Raw genomic sequence first — 21,775 nt, forward strand, 5'->3', positions numbered from 1 at the left:
CGGGGACGTTGTCCGAGAAGCCATGCACCGTTTTGTGTTAAGGCGTGGCAGACTATGCCATGATCGCCATCATAAAGGGGACGTTGCTAGAGGTGCGGATCCTTTCTAGCGTGGAACAGACTATGCAAACCGCATTCTTTAGCATATACCTGTTGAGCGGTACGTTGTATAGAGTGTCCTAGTCTGGTGGACAGACTAGTGCAACACATCACTAACGGGGGACGTTGTAGAGCTGTCTCTGTTGGGGTTGAGACGGACCTATGAACACCATCAAACGGGGACGTGTAGACGGAGGCGTCTTGGCACGAGAAGAGTGGACAGGACAGCAACGCCATCATATACAGGGACGTTGTTAGAGTGGTCTCTGGTGGACAGACTATGCAACACAGTGACATCCTAAACTCACGGGGAATAGTTGTCGAGTAAGGGTCCTTGGTGGGACAGACTATTGACACAACACCCTCACAACTGAGGGCGTTGTTAGTAGAGCGTCCTTATTGGTGTGGATAGACTATGAACACCATCAATTAACCAGGGCCGTTGTTTTAGATGTGCTCTGGTGGACAGGACTGCGTGCAAAAAAACACCGATCACTAACGGGGAACGTTGGGTATAGAGCGGTCTCTGGGGACCAGGACTATGCAAACACAGCAGCTAACGGGACGTTGTAGAGGCGTCTTGGGTGGCAGACGTCAACACCCTCACTAAACAGGGGACGTTGTAGAGCGTCCGCTGGTGTGGACAGACTATGCAAAACACCTCAACTAACCGGGACGTTGTAGAGGCTCATGCTGGTGGGACAGATATGCAACCCCATCACTAAACCGGGACGTTGTAGAGCCAGCTCTGGTGGACAGGACTATGCAACACCAGATACACTAACGGGACGTATGCTAGAGAGCGTCTCCTCTGGTGGAAGACTACGCACACCATCACTAACAGGGACGTTGGGAGGTCCTCTGGTGGACAGACGATGCCAAGCCCATCACTAACAGAGGACGTGTGAGAGCGTTCCTCTGGTGGCAGACTAGCAATCGTCCATCACCTAAACGGGGTTACTGGTGTAGAGTGTGATCCTTCTGGGTGAACAAGACTAGCAAAGTCACTCAGTCACTAACTAGGGATCGTTGGGAGAGCCTCTGGGTGAAAAAGAACTACTGAAACCGCATCACTAACAGGGCGTTGTAGAGCGTTCTCTTGTGGACAGACACGCAAACAGGGGGCCAACACTAACCGGGACGTTGAGTACGGAGTGTCCTCTGGTTTTGTGAACGAGCTATGCTATAACACCATCACCTAACCGGGACGTTGTAGAGCCGTCCTCTTGTGCACGACAGACAATGCAACAGCCATCATGAAATAGTTAACTTTTTGTTGTTTAAATATTCATTATCAGACTGATTTATTGTAGCTGATGAGTGAGTGAAGATTAAAAAAAAAATATATTTATATACATCGGATATATGGGGAAATGGAAGGGAATGCCTCATATTGAGGGCTCTATACACTCTATTATGTGGAGACTGTTTAAGGTTATTATCATCTACGATAAATATGTCTTTGGTTTTTTGCACCGGGTTTGCATTCAACTTTTTAGACAAGATATGGTAATAATATCGGGTCCAATGGTGATTTGAAATTGCTAGATTGTCAAGGTCCGCTATTGCAAATAAGAACTGGTATAAAGGGACCTGCCGGAAAAATTAAGGTGACATAAAAAATAAAAATAAATAAAAAGGAATATTGGAATTTTCAACAGGCATCTGGTTTCCACAAACCTAAATAAGTGTTGGCATTACAGCAAATGCTAGTGGAGATGAAAAGAAAAAGGTTAGTATTATTGTGATCTGTTCTCTTCCTTGCCTGCAGTTCGTACCATGACAGTAATCTCAGAGGAAGGCTTCCACTACTCTCTTTGACTGTGAGTTCTTCCTTACTTCCTTCTTCTCTCTTTGCGTTCTTTCTACTCTTTCAGTCTCTGTCCACACGTGCTGCTCTCCCCTTTTGTCCTCCTCATCCTCCATCTCCTCCCTCTCCCCTCGTGCTTCATTTTCCTACCCTTCAAAACCCTTTGCTTGCATCTGCTCCTATTCACTTTTTTCTCCTATCCGCTTCCTTGTTTCCTCTCATTCCACTCCTCGCTTTCAAGGCAGTTTCCCCCCATTAAATAACACCCACAAATACTCCCTCCTCCCTACCTCCTCCTTGCGATTCCACTTCCCCCTTCCACACACACACACACACACACACAACACAACCACCACAACAAACACACCACACTTGAACAGATTCACAGGTCCCCCGCAATGAAGACAGTCTCCAATGGCACAACCAGTCGGATGTGAATCCTGCAGCCGGGGTTTACCCCTAATGAGGACATCCCCCTCCTGTGTGTGTGTGTGTGTGTTGTGTGTGTGTGTGTGTGTGTGTGTGTGTGTGTGATGTGGGGTGTGTGCGTGGCGTGTGCGTGTTGCGCTGTGCTGTGTGCCGTGTGCGTGGCCAGTGTGCCGTGCGTGGCGTCGCGTGCCGTGCGTGCTGCAGCCTAGCTGGTTACAAGGATGTTATCCATTGTAAACGTTCTGAATTAATGTCTAAATCTTGACATTTCTCAGCGGTGACAGGGAGGGGGAGCTGGCGAAGACATGTGGCTAGAGAGTAAAAGTGAAGCAGTGCCAGGTAACCACCCCCCCCCACCCTAGCCCCTCCCCCACCTGACCCCACCCCCCCCCCCCCCCAGGTCCCCTCACCCCCCCCCCCCCTCCCCCCCCCCCCCTCCCCCCCCCCTCTCCCCCCCTCCACCCCACACGCACCCCCCCCCCTCCTCCCCCCCCCTAACCGAACCCACGCCCACACCACCCACCCCCCCCCCCCCCTCAACATCTCCACTCCTGTCCTCCCCCCCTTCCCTCCCCCACCTCCCCCCCACCCCAATGCTTCGCTCCCCCTCCCCCAAGTCCGTTGCTCATGTCCGTCAAATTCCCAGCCCCCTGGCATGTCTCCAGCAGCACTGTGAAGAGGGGTGGCGCTCGTCAAGCGATGTAGAGAATTTCGACAGCCTACATTGGCTTCTTGCTTTATCAGGCATGCTAGAGTTCTGTCGGTATGAACCTCGAAGCAGTTGCGCAAATGGAAGGCAAATCGAGGTATCGATGGCGTGAGTGTGCTCCAGAAGGTACTGCAGATTGATTTAGTCAGACAGATGGAAAAAAAACAACACACATCACACATGCACCAAAAGCAACACCACGCCCATGTTGTGTAACCCACCCCTCAGGAGGTAGGGGACTGAAATAATTTGTATGTGGAGGGCGGTTTGTGGAGGACGCGCGGGGAGGAGAGCAAGAACACAGAAACGAAGGCGGGGGGATAGGAAAGATTATAGAGGCAGAATGAGAGAATGGAGAACATGAAGAAGATCCCTGTGAAAGGGAGCGGAAAAAGTGTTCTTTTCCAGCTTCGTCGTACTTTGTTTAAAAAGATCAAGCATCTCTCAACTCCTAGGTCATTATCTCCCCCTTGTTATAACCCCTCCGGTTCACTATATTCATGGATTGTAAAATTCACATTTTATATTTCGAAATCTGTCAAGCATTAAAGAAACTGGAGAGCATGGGTTAGGTACCAGAATACAACAACATGCAGAGTAACCTTCAATTCAGGAGGACGCCACATTTTGTAGTGTGTCTGTACACGGGGGGTGGTGAATGTCTAAATCTAAGGCTGAAATCATAAAAGAACATCATGAAATTAATTAATTAAGCTAATGTTTGTCACTTCAGTTTTTTGTTGGGCTCTTTCTCAGTTGATTTGCAAACCATAATTTTCTACATGCGATAATAGACGGTTTGAGGATTGTTGGTTAAAGCAGGTGTTGTTTGTTTGGGTCTCTGCACGACTGCAATTAACACGATAAAAACACAAACTTTACTGTTTGCATATTTTTAATTAAACAGATATGCTTATCACCACCTATATTTAGTATTCCATTTTTCGATGAAGTTAGATGAACATCCATTAATACTTGTGAAGAGTTTTATGACATGAAAACGTAAATTCTGAGGTGGGTCCCACAAGGGTATATCTTGTCTCTTCTATTCACTCATCTTCTTTCTTGCCATTCTCATGATATACATATTTTTTTGTATACATATGATGACATTCGATTTAACATGTCTCTTCTCTATGAAGTGTTTCATTTGATCACATACGTATTACGCTAATTTGTAAATGCCACCCAAAAAATATAGTTTTAATGGACAATTGTCACTTTACTTAGTGTGGAATTACGAAACAAATACTTAAAAACCGGATGTCAGCATTAGTTCGTACAGGGGGCAAGGTTTGCTTTTATTTATAAAACTGTTGTTCCTGCGTCAATTATGTCAACCAAATTCAACATCACAACTGGGTGATTCAGGATGAAAACTTTAATAAATGTATGTAGTTGCGAATCAACCAGAGATACAATCCTGTTTGTGGAAGGAAATAATTTAGTATCATTTACGTGAGGTTTTAAGGGATGTGAGATTTTTTTTTTTTTTTAACCCCCTCATGTTGTCCTCGGTGTAAAATGGTGCCCATTGTGTCAGTTGGCTGTTTCATCACAAAAAAAAATGGGCCTTCAAAATAAGCGGAAAATTTTCAATACATCAGAGAAATATATCAAATTACTGTGGGAACAAACATTAAAATAAAAAAATAAGCAACCACATAGCTATTGAAAAAAAAAAGTGTACAAAAAAAAGGAAGAAAAAAGCGAACTTGGGTTTCAATGGGTGACGATGAAGGACACAACAAAAAAGGGTAATGAAAAACAAGTCAGGTTTGATTGCATTGATTTAGGCAGTAATATGCTATGTGGCACTAAAGTAAGCCTCTATTCGCTCTGGATAAGTTGTATTACCTAGTGACATAGTTCATTTTGTAACGAATCACAGGGCAGGGGCCTTGTCTGGTGATCTTAATCCTTGGGGTATGTCTGTAATAGACCTTTTTACGGCAAAGAAATGATGACATGTCAGAGTGGGGGGAAAAGCCACCGGGGCATGTCAAAAAACCATTACAATAGCTGAGGCAATAGAAGGAGGCCCTGGTGTTGTGGCTTGGGGGGTGGGACTAACAGAAATATCTAATGGGACGAGACGGGGAATTGAGCCAATGTGTTAGGTTTATCAATGTGCAGCTGGGCTGATTTCCTAGTCAAATGTGCCTGAGGGGAAAAAATGAAAAAAAGGGTCTAAAGTCCCCTGCAATATTCCTACTATTTGCTAACACATGAGGTCCCCTTGTTGATAATATGAGTCTCGCCGTTTGCGAAGAAATTTAAGTAATAGTCTGTAATTGGCAGGGTCATATAGGTTTTGTGTCCAGGATCGACATAGGGATATGGGGATGGCTTTGGCCAACTTAGTCTGGACCAATCAGTTTTCGACCTGTCAGAGACCTCTTGTCCCAGGGTCGCACATTGTCTCCACGGCTTAATCGAGGGGCTGTTGCCCGCGCTGATGACCTGTGTGGGTGCCGCGTTGGTGGGAAAGATATATAATATAATAGGGTATGCCGCCTCTGGTAACTATACGACCTGTGGGCCAAAAAGATACAGAGACGCCACCGACCCACCATAGTGCCTCCGGTGTGGACGAAAACGGCTCGTCGGACCTGGCTACGGAGTACCAACTCCGCCAAGGTTTAAGATATGTCAGTAAATTTGACTAACAGCACGCAACTGAAGCCGCGAGAAACCTCAGATGTAGTGGTTGTCAGGTTCTAAGAATCATCAAGATGTGGTGCTTTGCCAGACAATCGTAATACAGGCAATTGAATATAGCTAACCCTTTTTGCAGGCCAGAGTCGCGAGCGGCTTCCTAGTCATACCAATGGCCACTTTTTTTCAAATTCTGTTATCCACTTTTTCACACATTGTGTTACACTTTTTCAATATAGTTTTGGGTGAGGATGTTCATTGACAGAATTTTGGGGTGTTTTTTCACAATAGGGTTTGATATTTTTAATGTTGTCTTATGTGACGGCCCAATTTTTTTTGACAATTTGTTTTTTACATTTAATGAAAAGGCGCAATTCACCCAAGGACACACACAAGGGTTGTGATGAAGACGGCTGTTCAACCAGCACTTCCATTATACTAAATTTCCGTGTTTTTGAAAATGTTATATATGTATATACTGTGTGTTGGGGTATATATATATATATATATATATAAAATATATATATATATATACAAACTACCATTACATAAGTAACAACAAAATTTGGGGTGGTGACAAAAGAGTTCTGATAAATCGTTCAATGTTCCATGGTCTTTTACCTCTTCGTATTTTTTTTTGTTTCGTATTATTTTCTTTTCTCCCCCTCTCATTTACCTGTCATTGTTCTTTTGCTTTAAGTGTGTGGTGTGGTGTGTGTGTGTGTGTTGTTGTGCCTGTTGTGGGTGTGTGTGTGTGGTTGTGTGTGTGTGGGTGGTGTGTGCGTGTGAATTTGGGTGTTTGTGGGGGGTGTGTGTGGGGTGCGGTAGACGTAGTGTGGTGGGTGATGTGTTCGTACACTCAATGTGTTTTTTTGTCCACCTGTGGCCTCCAAAGGTGTGTGAATAGTCAATGTCGTTGGATTTACTTTGTAAAACAGCTCCCTTCCTGTTTATGAATCTACTGACAGTTTTAAACTGGCTGCATGTACTGCCCGTCTATGCTTACCTCTCAGAATCACTCAGCGCCTTTCTCCTTTCTCTACCGCTGTTTTATAAGGGTTAGTTTCACCGCAAATGGACAAAAATCTTTAAAAAACTCATCTCAATACCATGCGAGAGGTTGGCCCAAGACTCGCGACGCGAAGTGTGTGTGTAGTTAGGTTTGCGAGATATGTGTCAGTCAGGATGTTGTTTCCATCCCAGCGTAGCCAATGGAGGACTGGAGGACAGGGCGTTGAGTGTTTTGTGCAAGCCCACATTGTCGAGTATGACAACAGTTGTTATGTTCCACATTAGTTGTCCCAGACAGCACGTTGTTTCGGGATTTTTCAGAGGGACCTATTGATTCAGGTGTAACATTAACTGGCCTCTCAGAAGACAAGAGATATGTCAGATTATCCGAAATCGTGCACACTACTCATTTCGCGTCAGAGGAAAACATAATGTGGGGTCGTGGATTTCTGCCCCTCACCGCTGGCAGTCCATAGATCAATATGGCCTCACATATGTCTAGTGCAGATGGATTTTTTTTATTGAAAATTTGGGTTCCCCTAGAGCTGAATAATCATACTGACCTTGGTAGAGTCGTCCTGAGGTCATGTTGTATTCGAAACGCCCACACGCATGGTGGGAGGTGAGTTTTCGGGACAGTATGACGATTTCAGAATGAATAGAAGCTATATTAACAACTGTTGGAGGGATACCAGAAAGTCCTGCTCAGACATTTATGTTTTCCCACGCATCCAACAAGGGTACTGAAACCTAGTATAGTTATAACTTTAGTGTATGCAGCCAGCCACCACCTGATCTTTTCATCTGAGCCACTCGATCAGTTGAAGCAGGTCAACCATTCAAATATTCACACCGACAAACAGCTCACACAAAGCGAAGATTGGCTCCACAGGCACACAAGCCCCGGGCGCCCCCACCGGGGGGGGGGGGGGGGGTATGACGCGGAAAAAGTGACATGAAGGTAATACCTGTACATTTCAGTAATTGTTGACCCGAGCCCTAGACCTCAGTTGTGTAGTTTTTTGTCGACCGTGCACATATCCAATAAAACCTCATATCGTAGCGGAGAAAGGTCCAAGTTTGGGCACGAGTGCATCGGACGCTTGAGACAGGTCTCATTGCATGATACGCATGAATTAGTAGACGTAGATATGACCAAGCGGTATATCTCATTTAGTTTATTCACCATTGCATATTACCAAGGGTAGGAGGGGGCAGTAATCAGATTACATATAGTTGTTCTTACATAACTTGCAAAAGGGTTCTGCAATGTTTCTCAGTTCGTTTTTTTAAAAGGATATCAGATCAGTAGTTCGGTGTAAGTACAGGATGTAGCCTTTTTGTGGATGCATTCAGGTTTTTATTTTTTTAAACCGTGATTATAGCACTGGTTGTCGTTGTTTATGATAATGGGCAAGTAGATATGGCATAAAGTCAGCCCCCCGCCACTTCAGATCAGCTGGTTAGTCGGTCTATAATGGCGTGGGAGGACATATAGTGCCCCAAACTTTTGTTCCGCTAGGACCTACTTCCAGTGGGTGTTGTGCAGGCACCTAGGGGGCGCGTATCTATACGACAGGCTGGCGCGAAAGAGCAGCAGACGACGCTCGGCCTGAACACATTGAACTATAAATTGTTGTGGAGGGAGCTCGGGGTGAGAACGCATCCAAATGCCAGAAACTTTGTGTCACTCTGGCGTTAAGGGGGTTTGGCGGGGGGACAAATAATCACGAGACTACTAATACGGTCAATGAACCTTGGAAAAACAACCTAGAGAAACGGTGCGTGCAGCAGGCGCAGTAGTCTAGAGTGGAGATAAGTCATTTGTTTTGTGAATCGGACAACGGTACGCTCGCGGAGGACTCGAGTGGCCGTGTGTTGTAAGCACCCCTAAAAGAGATTCCTGTTCGTTAACCTCCTCCTGTCAGAGTGCCCACGATTGTTTTTTATGTGTTGGTGGGGCTTACTTGGTGCTTGACACTATTCTGCAGTGGGCCTACCTTTACGTTGCTCTCACCCTGTGGTTTTGTACCGCTCCCCCCCGTACCCAACAGTCACTGTATCCAGAAGATTCAGACAGTGGGTCTTACACCACCAACATGACATAGTACTGCGACAGGCCCGGACCACTCAAGGTGTAAGGGCCCCGCCTTTGTGTGTGTGTGTGTGTGTGTGTCTTATTGTGGCATTGCCCTGCACCCTTGAAAAGGGCCAACAAGCTTGAGTCCGTTTCGGCCTATTTTAACATTCTGCCTGTGATTTCAATGCCACTGTGGCGCAGTCGACGCCTTTTCTGTTGCGTGTCTGCCCCTGTATATCAGGACGGCCCTTATGACGAAAAGTTTTTCTTTTATTAACTTTTTCATCGTTAACCATGTAGAGGGACACACAACCAAGTTTGAAGCTGATCGGACATGCACGGAAAGCTCTAGGAGGGTGGGAGTTCTCGGTTTTTCTTAAAGTTACGACATGGGAGGGATGTGGGAAATGGGCAAAATCGCACTAATTTGCAAATCAAAACAAAAAATGGCGGACGTCATTGTTGGGTTTAGGGGGAGGGCTACCTATGGAAAGTTTTTAGGTTTCGGCTTTTGGGATATTGGCCAAGTTTTAGACGCCGTGCCCTGAACACAGGCATGTGTGCATTATGATACATATGTTCCTGTTGTACCAGGCGTAGTTCGCCCTGGCCGGGAACCGCTCTACGTTTAAGACGTGTCAGGACGGGAAGCACACCAACTATGGGAGCTAGGTGCCAGGTGGCTGCCATTTTAGTAAATAGTGTAGTGAGGAGGAGGTGGTGAAGGGGTACAGACGCTAGCGAGACCCTTTTGAGAGATGAAGCGGCCGAGTTTATCGGCGAGATGATCGACCGAGAGAGGGAGAGACACCAAGACATGTAGACTAATAACGAGAAATTACACAGAGCTTCAGCAACTCAGACCCAGATGGGGGAACATGATGCTAAATGTTTGTCGAAGACTAACAATCCCAGAGAGGAGAAGAAGCAGGTCGCCGTAGCCACCACATGCGTTTGTCGGAGAACGTGGGCCGCTCAGTGCGCCACTAAGCCATGATAGTGGTCCCCAACCTGCTAAAATGCGCGGCCCATTTCACTCTTATGGCCATTGACGGGAAACAAGGGAAACAATTCATATATAATGCACATAATCGAACCCTCTAAGACGACTATGGAAATAAGAAATATCATTAAGTATTGTTGACACGTTCTCGGGTGTTCAAACTTCTTTGACATAGCGGACAGGTCGTTTTTTTTTTGCACGGCGCGTGGCTGACATTGAGGAAAATGTGTGTGCAGTGTCGGCGCTCGTTCGGCCTAATTAAAGGTGTGTTGGTGTTGGGGTCAGGCGATGTGGTGTGATGTGTGTGTGGTTGTGTGTGTGTGTGTGTGTGTGCAGGTAGTGTTCTGCGGTGGTGAGTGTGTAGTGGAGCTGCCCCCCTGTAGACTTGGACCTTGTGACCCACACGTTTTGGCCCCGGGTCCTGCGTTGCTATAGACCCAGTGGCCGCACACAGGTCAGCTACGCGCTCACCCCGTTAATGTTGCTGTTGCGCGGCGAGTCGGCCTTTCCTGTGTTGCACGATCATTGCATTCCAGCAGATCTGGAGGCCGTGTGCTCCACCGCGCCCATAAGATGCGGGATTAAAGCATCACTCGTACGGCGTTGTTGGGTATACACAGAGACAATCAAGGTAGAAAGGCGTCTCCTTGTCACCTGAAGTGGTCGTCCGTCGTGTGATGGTTGTGTATAAAAGTGGAGTGTCTGCTGTGTGATTGGCTGTGGCTGTGTTTAACTGTTTGGTGTACCTGGGGCGATCCTACATGATGGGACGGTCATGTGTAGACGTTTGAAGGTCGATGAAACAGGGGTACTTATTGGTAATCTAGGTTGAGTGTAGTTCGGGGTGTGCGTCTGCGTGTTCTTGTACGATCGAGGTGACTGAAGGGGCAGCCCCGCGGTAAGTGCCGCCTCAGGATGTGTATTGAAACTCAGCGCATGCTCTGTGACACTGTGCGCTCCCCCGCCCGCTGCCCGCATCCGCCCGCGGCGGGGTGGGCGTCGTGGACGCCGCATCCCGCGACTCCGCACTCTATCACATTATCACGTATGCGCGCATCATATTGGGGGGCGGGTGTGTTTGTGGGCTTCTCGGTGTGGCGTCATTTAGCAACTGTCTGGTGCCCAATGCTCAATTCTAAGTAGTACCTCAGGTATCCCCGACTGGTGTAAAATAATGGGATTAGTAGCAGTGCTGTGTACTTCGTTATGAACCTTTTATAAATGAACAGAAAAAACATTACAGAGTGCGTTAGGTCATGGAGTGCGTGTCATTTGATACCTTAGCACGAAGGCTTGCTGTGGTATGAAGAGTCTAGCATGAAGGTCATTATTCTCGTGCCAACCTGGGAAGAGCACTAGAAACTGTAGACGATAAAGCGGATGCTATCAGTGTAGTAAAAATTGACGGTTTATATTAGGAACATTTTCAGTGCTTTACCTTGCTGTACAGGCAGCACAATACAACGCCCATTCAAAAGATCCAAACTGTCGCGCATTTACTGTAGTGACGGACACCGATACGCGCCAGCACCTCCGACGGAGACTAATATAAGGGGGCGCGTCTTCCGATTATGAGATAGCATTCTCGGCGTACGAATGACGTAGCGTAGCTCGTGAACCAGTGTCTTTACTGTCTGAAGGCCCCCTAGATGGCGCTCTTCTGTCTGCAACAAAGGGTTTGAATAAAATACACTGGATGCACACTGGCCGTTAGGCCTTTCTATGGTGGGCCAAAACATACAAGCACGTACTGGTTCACAAAGACCATCACTATATTATAATCACACTGCAAAACCTTGTTTTGTGCGACCTTCGACATGTGTGTCGGCTCTCAACTTGCTGCAGGGATTGTAGGATGTACGTGAAGTGTATTCGTAGGGTGTTTGTGTCGGCGGCCCGGCGACGTTCATCTTTGGGTGTGGGACAGGTGCAAACAGAAACCCTTTTTTTTTAAACCCAGAAGAAACCCCAAGAGGCACCCCAGCGGGGAAAACCATCTGCTTTCAGCTGGGTTTAATCTGGACAGGCATTGGATTGCCCTCAACGTTAAACTCCTTTTAATGTGTAAATACTCGTAGTTTAGTTAAATTGCTCCTTTAAATGTAAATGCCGTATTTACCTTATCCCACATCCTTAAATTTCTTCATTATATTTCTACTCTTGTCTTTATGCTATTTGTGCAACTGCAGACAGAGTTTCCTTCAAGGATCAGTAAAATATTTCTGATTCTGATGGTGATAGGCATAATACAGTTACGGCTCATTACTTTAGTAAGTACTTAATTAAAATATCTAATAAATATGAACAGAAGTTAATTTGTGAAAAGGCAAATGTGCCAAGCGTCTTTGTATGGACTCTCGATCAAAGAAAGGAAGTATTTTCACTATTCCTCAAAATCCGGTGAAGGTCTTTCTTACGTCAGTTTTTAACAGTGAAATGTACAAGTGATTACCCCCCATGATTGTATGCATAAGTAGGTTCCTCCTCGCTTATGAGTCAGGCGTACTCTAATGCGGGTTTTCTCTGAATTCCAGCCAGCAGAGGGTGACAGCGAATGTACTTGCAGCTTGAGCAAACAGCCGTGTTCTGTGGCGTGATTGATTGGTATTCATTAGTTTTGATTAGTTAATGGCACACCATGTAAAAACTATCTATCAGTACAGATTGGCTATTATTAAACAAGGAGCTGTGTTCCCTGTGTGTATTGTGGTGTGGTGTGTGTGTGTGTGTGTGTGTGTGTGGTGGTTTTGTAGAATGTGTGCCAGATCGCTGTTAAATACGCGTCTGAGCAGGAAAGACTGTTGCAAAAAAGAACAAGCTGTGTGTTGTATTTACTCATGTGTGTGTTGTTGTGTGGGTGTGTGTGTGAATGTGTGGTGTGGTGTTGTGTGTGGGTGGGTGTGGCTGTGTGCCTCTGTGCTGCTCTTTGTGTGTATTGGTCCGTTTGGTGGTGGACTTATGTATAAGTGTGCTATGAGATGAGGTGGTGTGTGTTGTGTGTGTGTGCTCCTCCATAACTATTCGTATTCTTCGGGATCTGGGTTTTACAATGGTTGCATCCCAGTAGTCTGTCACACTTGGTTTCTGTTTTCTTTTATTCTATTGTATGAAACAACCAGCAGTAATGAACAGGTCACTTTCCTCTGAATGGAGATAAAAGATTAGGTTTACATGGGGGTTTTTTTACCCAAGATTTAAACCCTCCCGTTTCCAAAAAGTAAAAATTTAAAGTTGAAATTCCAGTCAAGTTCAACAAGTAGAGCTCTGTGCGTTTGCAAACATTGGATTAAAGTTTGTCAGTTCGAGAGGAATAAACTAAACCAATCGGTCGGGACTACCACCCGTGTATCCCCTGAGTAGCACCCAAAAGGCTCAAACAGGTCCAAACGTTTTTATAAATCCCCCCCCCCCCAACTGTTTTTTTTTTTAGCCCTCCTAAACATGCTCGAAATGTCAATTACAAGAGCAACAGTTGTTTTTAAATTTAAAACTAAAACTTTCCTTTATTGACCCAGTTTGAACATTGAATTGAATATTAAAAGTAAAGAAAGAATAAAAGAGAAATAACATAGTGCCATTTGCTTCCGACATTTTGGTTCAACCTCACAAAAAATCTCTGTCTTTCGCGATATTTGTCGCGGCCTTCGAATGGGTCCTGCTACTGGGACCAGTTGAGTTGAATAATTGTGATGATGTGATGTAAAAAAAGATGTATGTGCAGCCCTTATCGGAGATGCAAAATGACGGCAAATGAAGTAAAATGATCACAACTCCACTCACGCTGAAAAAAAAAAAAATGCAAACAAAACAAAACTGGGGACCCCCCAAAAAAAGAGACACAAAAACGATGGCAAAATAATGATCGCAACAAAAATGCAAAGAGGCTAGCACAAAAAGACCGGAAACAAATACAAAGAGCGAGAACAAAAAATCACTACAAGAGAAATCCACTGAGAGCGTTGTCTCTCTTCACGTTGAGTGTCTTGTTCCTGGGGGAGGAAGGGCTAATATTTATGATGGTTATTTCATAGTAGAAATGTGTGAATTTTCTCTGGCCATTCGTTTAATGAAAAAATGTAACTGGTATCCAATTTGTGGCCGTTTGTTTAAGGAACCATTGAGCCTTACACAAGTTTTATCATTTACAGAAGTTAAAAAGCAGTTCTCCCTAAAAATAACAACTTCTGTTCCCTCCCTGATGGGAGGCGAGTGGCATATTTGAGTCTTGCTTGAAGAGCTCAGATGTTTTAAAACAGTTTAGGCCATTAACTGTTTGTGACTGAAATTTTGTTGGGGAATCCATGAAATAAAACAACTTTCTCATTACAAACAATAAAGAAAGATGGAAAAGCATTTCAGAAACATTGTAGCTATCTATGAATTGGTTGCTAAAGTTAGAATCTGAACACCATTCAAGAACAGCCCTTGTTGTGTTAGATTGCCTAGATGTGGCTCCTAAGATCTCTAAGCTAGCATTCATTTACAAAAACGTTTTTTTTTTGTAGCTATATCTGTTGTTGGGGTGCTAACGTTGGCTCAAAACACCCTTTTTTCAACTGACAGCTTTGTTGGGTTTGATGCTCTAACTTGTAGCCAGCAGTGAACCAAACTTGGTTAAGTAGGTCCATTTCTACGCGTGTGAAATAGTACAGAAGGCTAGTGTCGCAAAGTAACGCATATGCGTGACTCAAATCTGCCAACCGACTCACACGGGGATGAGGGCAGCGACAACTTCTTCCAACGCTTAATAAAAAAGCGTGATAAGTAGCTTTAGCTTCGTTACACCGATCAGCAATGCAATGTGGAGCAATCGCGCCCCTACAAAAGACGGATTTTTTTGGTTTTGACCAGAGTTGATGCCGTCTCTGCTGCGAGTTGATTGATAACAGTCAGCTAGACGATAAATGCACGGGGCATGACAGGCGGACAGGTATTTGTAATCTGTATGAAGAGCACTGAGGGTGGTTACTGTGTTGTGGTGGCAAGTTGCAGGCGGAGAGGGGGGCGGAGAGAACACGCTGCTGCTGCGCCAGCAAGTGTAAGACGCCAGCAGTGAAGCTGGTGATTTTGGACTAGCCACATCGAGGTTCAAGGGGGCAGCCATAGCAAGCAGCAGGAGCAGGCTTGGTGTGGATGTAAACCACGCCACCACACATCCACACATTATTCACGCAGTGCACAAACCCAGGCCCCGGCGTCGCGCGCACACACGACAATCAAGACACACACACACAACGAGACACTTATTTCATCGGGAAAGGCGGTCAATCTTGGTAAGACTACAACACAATTCGTCCACAATAAAAAAGGAAGTCCCTGATGAGATTCATTGTACTTACACAGCCTATACGTCTAACACTACAGGTACACATCTGGCAAGGGGGCGGGGGGCGTGTGGGGTATGGCGTGCGGGGGCGTGCGGAGGGGGAGATAATAGCGAAGTCGACCCCCCGTAGCCGGGGCGTGGCCCGCCTTTGCATCATAAGGCGGGCGTTCTTCTTCCCGCTCCTATACTGATCTGCGTATCAGATTTCATGCACTGTTGTGACAATATAGACACTGGACCAGCAAAAGGGAAAACAGGATCCACCCTCATACAACAACGTGCGGCTGCACCTGGGCACCCTGACTGCATACTCTACCCGTTTAGTTTCCAAAGGCATCTAAATTAAAAAGTTGAATTAATCATCAGGTGTTGGAGGTAAGTTTTAAAGGGTGTACATGGCATGAAATTTCACTTTCACAAGGTTCTATTTTTTGGTTTTTAACTTGAATATGGTTCCCAAAGGCCGGCAGTGGTGATCCGCCCAAGGCTAGTACATGAAAGAAGGTTCAGATGGGTGCGGTCACAACCTTCCGATTCTGAAATTACTGCCCCTTATGAGGTTCATAAGGGGCAAGGTTAGGTGTAACTCCCCTGTAGGTTTCAAAATGAGCCCAGTCAACACCAATATATCTAAACTATACAAAACAAAAGAGTGACCGGTCTCTGTGTTCTGGAATGGCTTGGTTCAAAGAGTACATGATCCAGGAACTACCCGCACAGTACCACCTCCGATCCGGAATCATGCAAAAACCAATGCTTCCCACACACGAAACATGCTTCGGACGTACGCCCTCAGATATACAGATGGTGCCCATAATACCTAAGTGAATTCTGGGAAGATCATTAGTGGGAGCTGGCCTCTCTCTAGAGGCTGGAGGATGTTCTGCAACCAAGATGGCTGAGAGTTTGAGGAGTAAGGAAAGAAGGACTTGCAGAGACAGTATTCGGGAACCACTAAGGTCTATATATTAAAAGAGACTGCAGTTCAGATACAGTTTTAGGGGACCACTGGCCGCTAAACATTATGGGCAAAGAATAAAAAGGACTAATCAGATGGGACTAGCAGTGGCTTAGGGACCACTAAGGTCTATATAACGCAGACTCTCAGCATACAGTATTAGGGGACCGCCTACAGGTCTTATATATAAAAGGAGGGACTTCGAAGAATAACAGTATTAGGGGCCCACTAAGTGCGTCTATATAAAATACTAAAAAGAAGGACTGGCAGATAGATGATTAGTGTTGGGGATCACGCCGAGTAAGGTCCTATATAAACCATAAAAGACTTCAGAGATACAGTATTAGGGGACCACTCTAAGGATCTATATAACACAGAGACTTCAGATACAGTAGCTAGGGGGACCCCTAAGGTATATAGAAAGACTTCACCTACATCGCAGAATGCACCTAGACGGCACCTCTCTGACATTTTCACTCACAAAAGTCTATAAATAGAAAAGAAAGCGGAGGTTGAGATAGATAACAGGATTAGGGACACCACTACTAAAGTCGCTGGTAAATAAAAGATGGACACTGTTCAAGGAGATCCCAGTATTGTAGATGTGGCGGAATTGCACTATTACGGTGTCGATATTATAAGAAAGAGACTTTAGCCACTGACCAGTCCCCTCATAAGCGTTTGGACCACGTACGTCTAAAACGGGTATTACTGTTATCTTGTTAAAGGGAGAGGACTTCAAGGATGGAAACGTATGTAGGGGGACGCACTAAGTGGGCTATTATAAGAATAGGACTCAGCTACAGTAGTAGGGGACCCCTCAAGGTCCTATATAAAGCGGACTTCAGATACAGATTAGGGGACGATACTAACCACTAATGGTCTATATAAAAGCGACTCAGGTTACAGGATTAGGGGACCACTAAGTCAGATAAAGAGGACTTCAGAACAGTATTACGGACCACAAGGTCTGAGTATTACAAAGAGACGTCGATACAGTATTAGGGGGCCACTAAGGGTTCTATATAAAGAGACTTAAGAACAGTATTAGGGACCACTAAGGTCCTAAAAAGAGACTAAGATACCGTTTCGTATTAGGGGGCCACTAAGGTGCGGCTATATTATCAAAAGAGACTGTCTGCTCAGAGTCCATTAGGAGGGGACCACTAAGGTGTATAAGATCAAGCCTCCAAAGCATAAGAGCCACCTTGGCTGTTAGCGCCACAGGGTAGAACACGGAGGAAGCTCAGGAAGTAGGGCCAGGGTTTTTGCCTTTTTTAAAGGAAATCTGCAATAACATCCGCCCCTCTCTGTTTCCATCCTCCTCCTCTTCATCCTCTTGATGAGTGGACCCCCCGCAGGGCCTCGGGCTTGCCATGACACGCTGTGAATGTTGCTAGCATGAGCTGTAAGAGCTGAAGCATTGGCTGTGCTGTGTGAGACGCTGTTAGGCGGGGCTCCGAGGGACCGTTCATCCACACGCATTTTACCATTTTTGTTTTTTTCCAGCGAAGCGTTTTGACCGCGGCTGAGAACCAGCGGAATTTCTGCCTCCTCTTATCAGTATTACAATCATCTAATGTGAGACAGGATCGTTTTTCTTGGTCTTTGGTATGAAGATCTTACTTTGTTTTTCTCTGGGTGTATTAGGTCTTCTATTCCGCAAGCTAAGCAAGGGTAGTGACTAAGGGACTGTGGGAGGAGAGGGATCATAGGTGGAATAAAGTGCAATACCTACAACTTGTGTCTTTTTTTCACTTTTGACCAACCCCCGAGGGAGCCAGTAGAGTAGACACGGAGAGCGATAATACAGAGCCTTGCCAGCTAAAAAACGCTCATTCAAGCTGTCGTTGCATAACGATTCAAGAATGTGTGCCGGAAATCAGAATCAGAATAGAATATTATTGACTCCCCGAGGGACAACTTTTTTTTTCTGTGTGGCAGTTGCAAAAATAGTGAAATAAACAGAGTAGAAGTAGAAATACAACTAACAGAATATAAGGAGTCGTGGGATATGTACGGTAGGGTTTATTTACATAGTTAAAGGATGTTATTATGAACATTATTTACCATATTAACAGAATTAAGGAGTGCAAATGGTGTGGAAAAGTAATAATAATAATAATCATTAAATAATAATAAATAATAATAATAATAATAGTAGCAGTTGAAGTGATATTGCACCATTCAGGCTGGTGTTTTGTTCAAGATACAGCTTGTTCGTGAAGGCATGTGTAAACTGTAATAAAAACAAAATCCCTATGTGTCTTCAGGTCACATGTCCAATTTCCCAGAAATCAGTGGTTCTTTCTTTTTGTAATTCCACAAATAAAACATGGATTTTGATTCCACCATAACGCTCTTTGGCAAGTACAATCTTACTTCATAATTTGGGGTCTATTCTTTTTTAAGCATTTTAAAACAAAGGGAAGTGTTGTTGAAATAGTATTGAGTAAAGAAGGGGACATATGCCAGTAGGGATTATCATCAACATCCAGTCCTGTTAATTGTAGTCTCAAATATTCCTAATAGTTTCTGCTTTTTCTAAACGCCAACTATAGGGTAAAAATTACTCCTAGTAATGTTTAGGTTTGACCCATAAATTCAAAAATAACTGAAGTTACTAAGTTGTGGGACGTGGGTGAACATTTAAAAAAAAAGTGACAAATGTAAGTAAAGTAAGGTTAAAAAGCATCGAGAAATGCCATCAACAAAAGTGTGGTTTCAATTGGGCGGGAGGGGACGACAACACAAGGGTTTTTTTTTTTGGGGTTTTAAAGGAAGATGTACTGATGGTGTGGTGTGTTTGCGTGTGCCTGGTGGTTGCGTGTGTTTGAGTGCTGGTATTGCGGGGTGGTTGAGTGTGTCTTGCGGGTGTTCTTGCGTCTGTGTTTTGCTGGTGGGGGCATGGATTCGAGGGGGGGTGGACGAACAGGCTACTTTGTCCCAGAGGTGCTTCGCTGTGAGGCAAGGAGGCGCGGTTACACGGCATAATCCTTGTCACGGATCATTCTGGGCCCTCTCCATACGCCGGGTGAGCCTCTCTGTCTAGGGTCATCGGTCTAACATAATCATATGCTCATTCGACCACACCCCCATTCTATATCATACCATGTTTTAGCTACCACTACAGAACAAAGGTTCCACAAAAAAGGCTTGTTGTCTCTGGTTGGGTAGGTGTGTCTCTATCCTTCTGGATCGGGTACCATCGTTCGTGGGCCGCAGAGGCACAAGTCCCATAACTCTACAGCAGTATCAATGCTTAGGCACGGGAGCTGTGCAACGGCGTGATAGCGCGCGCCTACGGTTTTTATCGTCAACTCCTCTTCAGTTTCCCCACTGTCGAATCAGACGTATGTCCAGCTCATGGTAATTAAGATGTATGCGGGGCCTGCTGCATGTATTGTAGGTGTGTTGTGTGTAGTACCTAGTGTACAACCAAGATATCCGTCCCTAACAGGGGTCATGCTTGAGCTGCTGGTTGTTGGAGTAGGTGTGCGGGCGCGGTGTGGTGTGCGGGGGGGTGGCGTGGGTAGTGCGTGTGTGTGTGGTGTGCACGCTTTTAGTTTCCCTCCGGCCAGTAGTGGGACACCATTCGGCGGGATACGGGGAGCGGTCCTCCGGAGGCTTTTTTTGTAAAAATAAATAAGAAATCCTGGATGTCCCAAACACAACAACCAGTGCGACTCGTGAGCCACCACCCAGCCAACATAAGAACAAGGAAGGTCACCGCCCAGGAGGCTAGTCACTGATACTGCTGAGTCTGCATCCCCTATGGTGGTCACTGCGGTACCTTCCACAAAAGGACATGTTCACATCAGTGGTCCTGCCATAGAAATAGAGGGATTAGCGCGGGCCAATTGTTGAAATGCCACCGAGCCAGAACAGAAGTCCGAGCTCACTACGGATTACTCATTACATACCCGGTCGATCAAATGTTATGCCAGGTCGTATGGCGGTTTAAACATATTGCAATATGTCGGGCCTTAAGTACGACCGATGGCACAGAGTCCCATATGAAGAAGAAATACTTTAATTGCAATTATCTTAGAAGTGAATATCTGGTCTGTTATATGTACGTGAGGCATGTGCGCCTGTAACATCTACAGGGGGCAGACCGCTTTGAATTATTGAAAACTAGTCCATATCGATTTGCACTAACTCATAACTGCAATCTCATGTCACGTTGTAGAACCCAACGCTCTATACCATTTGTCAGCCAACCAGATTATTCCAAGTGTAGAGGTGAGGGTGGAGGTCGGGGAATGGATGTTGGTGCGTGATAAGGCATATTTTGCCGTTGTGCCAGATGGGTGGCGCTTCTCCAACTCCATATTGGCTGTAGGTTGTGTCCTAGGCCGGGGGACGATTGGGTGTTGGTGGGGAAATTTCCATAGCAGAATCGAACACGTGCCGTGAGTGTACTGCACGTAATTCTTCGCATGGGGGCTACTAACCACGTGCAAGAAGACTTATGGAGGCCACACGTCAGCCACAACAGCCCCGGCCACAGCCGGTTTTGTCGTTTCTGTGACGAAAAGTTTTTGTTAACATTCTCTTACAGCCTTATCCCAGTCTACACATCTTGTCGATGACTTTACCGCGTGACACACAAGGCCTTGAGATACGATTGCATCAAGTACGATCGGGAATTATCGTATAAAGTTCCTCGGCTGAAACCGAAGATGTCTTGATCCACACTAACCGGGACGTTGTAGAGCGTCCTCTGGTGGACAGACAATGCAACGCCATCACTCATAACATAGTTAACTTTTTGTTTTTTAAATATTCATTTATCAGAATGATTTATTTGTCATCTGATGAGTGAATATTTTAATAAAATATATTTTTATATACATCGGTATATATGGGGAAATGCCTAATATTGAGGGCTCTAATACACTATATATGTGTAGCTTTTTAAGTGTTATTTATCATCTACTTACTATGTCTTTTGTTTTTTTTGCATCAACTTTTTAGACCCAGATATGGTAATAATATCGGTCCAATGGTGATTTGAAATTGCATATTTGTCAGTCCGCTATTGCAAATAAGAACATGTTATAAATGACCTGCCTGGAAAAATGAAAGGTGACATAAAAAATAAAATAAATAAAAGAATATTGAATTTTTCAACATGCATCTGTGTCTTCCACAAACCTAAATAACGTGTGTGCATTACAGCAAAATGCTAGATGAAGATGAAAAGAAAAAGGTCATATTATTGTGATCTGTTTCTTTCTTCCTCTGCCTGCAGTTCGTCTCCATGACAGTATCTCAGAGGAAGGCTTCCACTACCTCCTCTTTGACCTGTGAGTTCCTTCCTTCCTTCCTTCCTTCCTTCCTTCCTTCCTTCCTCTTTGCGTCTACTTCTTCTCAGTCTCTGCCACACTGTGCTGCTCTCCCCTCTTTTGTCCTCCTCCATCCTCCATCCTCCTCCCTCTCCCCTAGTGCTTCATTTTCCTACTCCCTTCAACCCTTTGCTGCATCTGTCTCCTCTTCACTTTTTTTCTTCCTATCCGCATTCCTTCTTTCCTCTCATCCCTCCTCGCTTCTAAGGCAGTTCCCCCCATTACATAACACTCCACCCCTCCTCCCCTCCTCCCTACCTCCATCCTTGCGGCTTCCACACTTCCACACTTCCACACACACACACACACACACACACACACACACACACACACACACACACA

The 21,775-nt window shown here is 45.2% G+C and overlaps 1 protein-coding gene and 1 long non-coding RNA gene across 11 annotated transcripts in view; one reads left to right on the forward strand and one right to left on the reverse strand.

Moving 5' to 3' along the window:
• The window catches only part of camk2b2 (calcium/calmodulin-dependent protein kinase (CaM kinase) II beta 2), an 85,248-nt gene that overhangs the window by 8,309 nt on the left and 55,164 nt on the right, over positions 1-21,775 (forward strand). For all 10 annotated transcript variants that reach the window (XM_032511151.1, XM_032511157.1, XM_032511150.1 and 7 more), the window contains exon 4: positions 21,340-21,394. In XM_032511151.1, the coding sequence (XP_032367042.1) occupies positions 21,340-21,394 (55 nt within the window). The remainder of the gene's footprint in view (positions 1-21,339; positions 21,395-21,775) is intronic.
• The window catches only part of LOC116686193 (uncharacterized), an 18,217-nt gene continuing 5,321 nt past the window's right edge, over positions 8,880-21,775 (reverse strand). The window contains exon 3 of the long non-coding RNA XR_004331175.1: positions 8,880-8,891. This is a non-coding gene — a long non-coding RNA (uncharacterized LOC116686193). The remainder of the gene's footprint in view (positions 8,892-21,775) is intronic.

This window comes from Etheostoma spectabile, unplaced genomic scaffold, assembly GCF_008692095.1.
Source record: "Etheostoma spectabile isolate EspeVRDwgs_2016 unplaced genomic scaffold, UIUC_Espe_1.0 scaffold325, whole genome shotgun sequence".
In the NCBI taxonomy this organism is placed as follows: domain Eukaryota; kingdom Metazoa; phylum Chordata; class Actinopteri; order Perciformes; family Percidae; genus Etheostoma; species Etheostoma spectabile.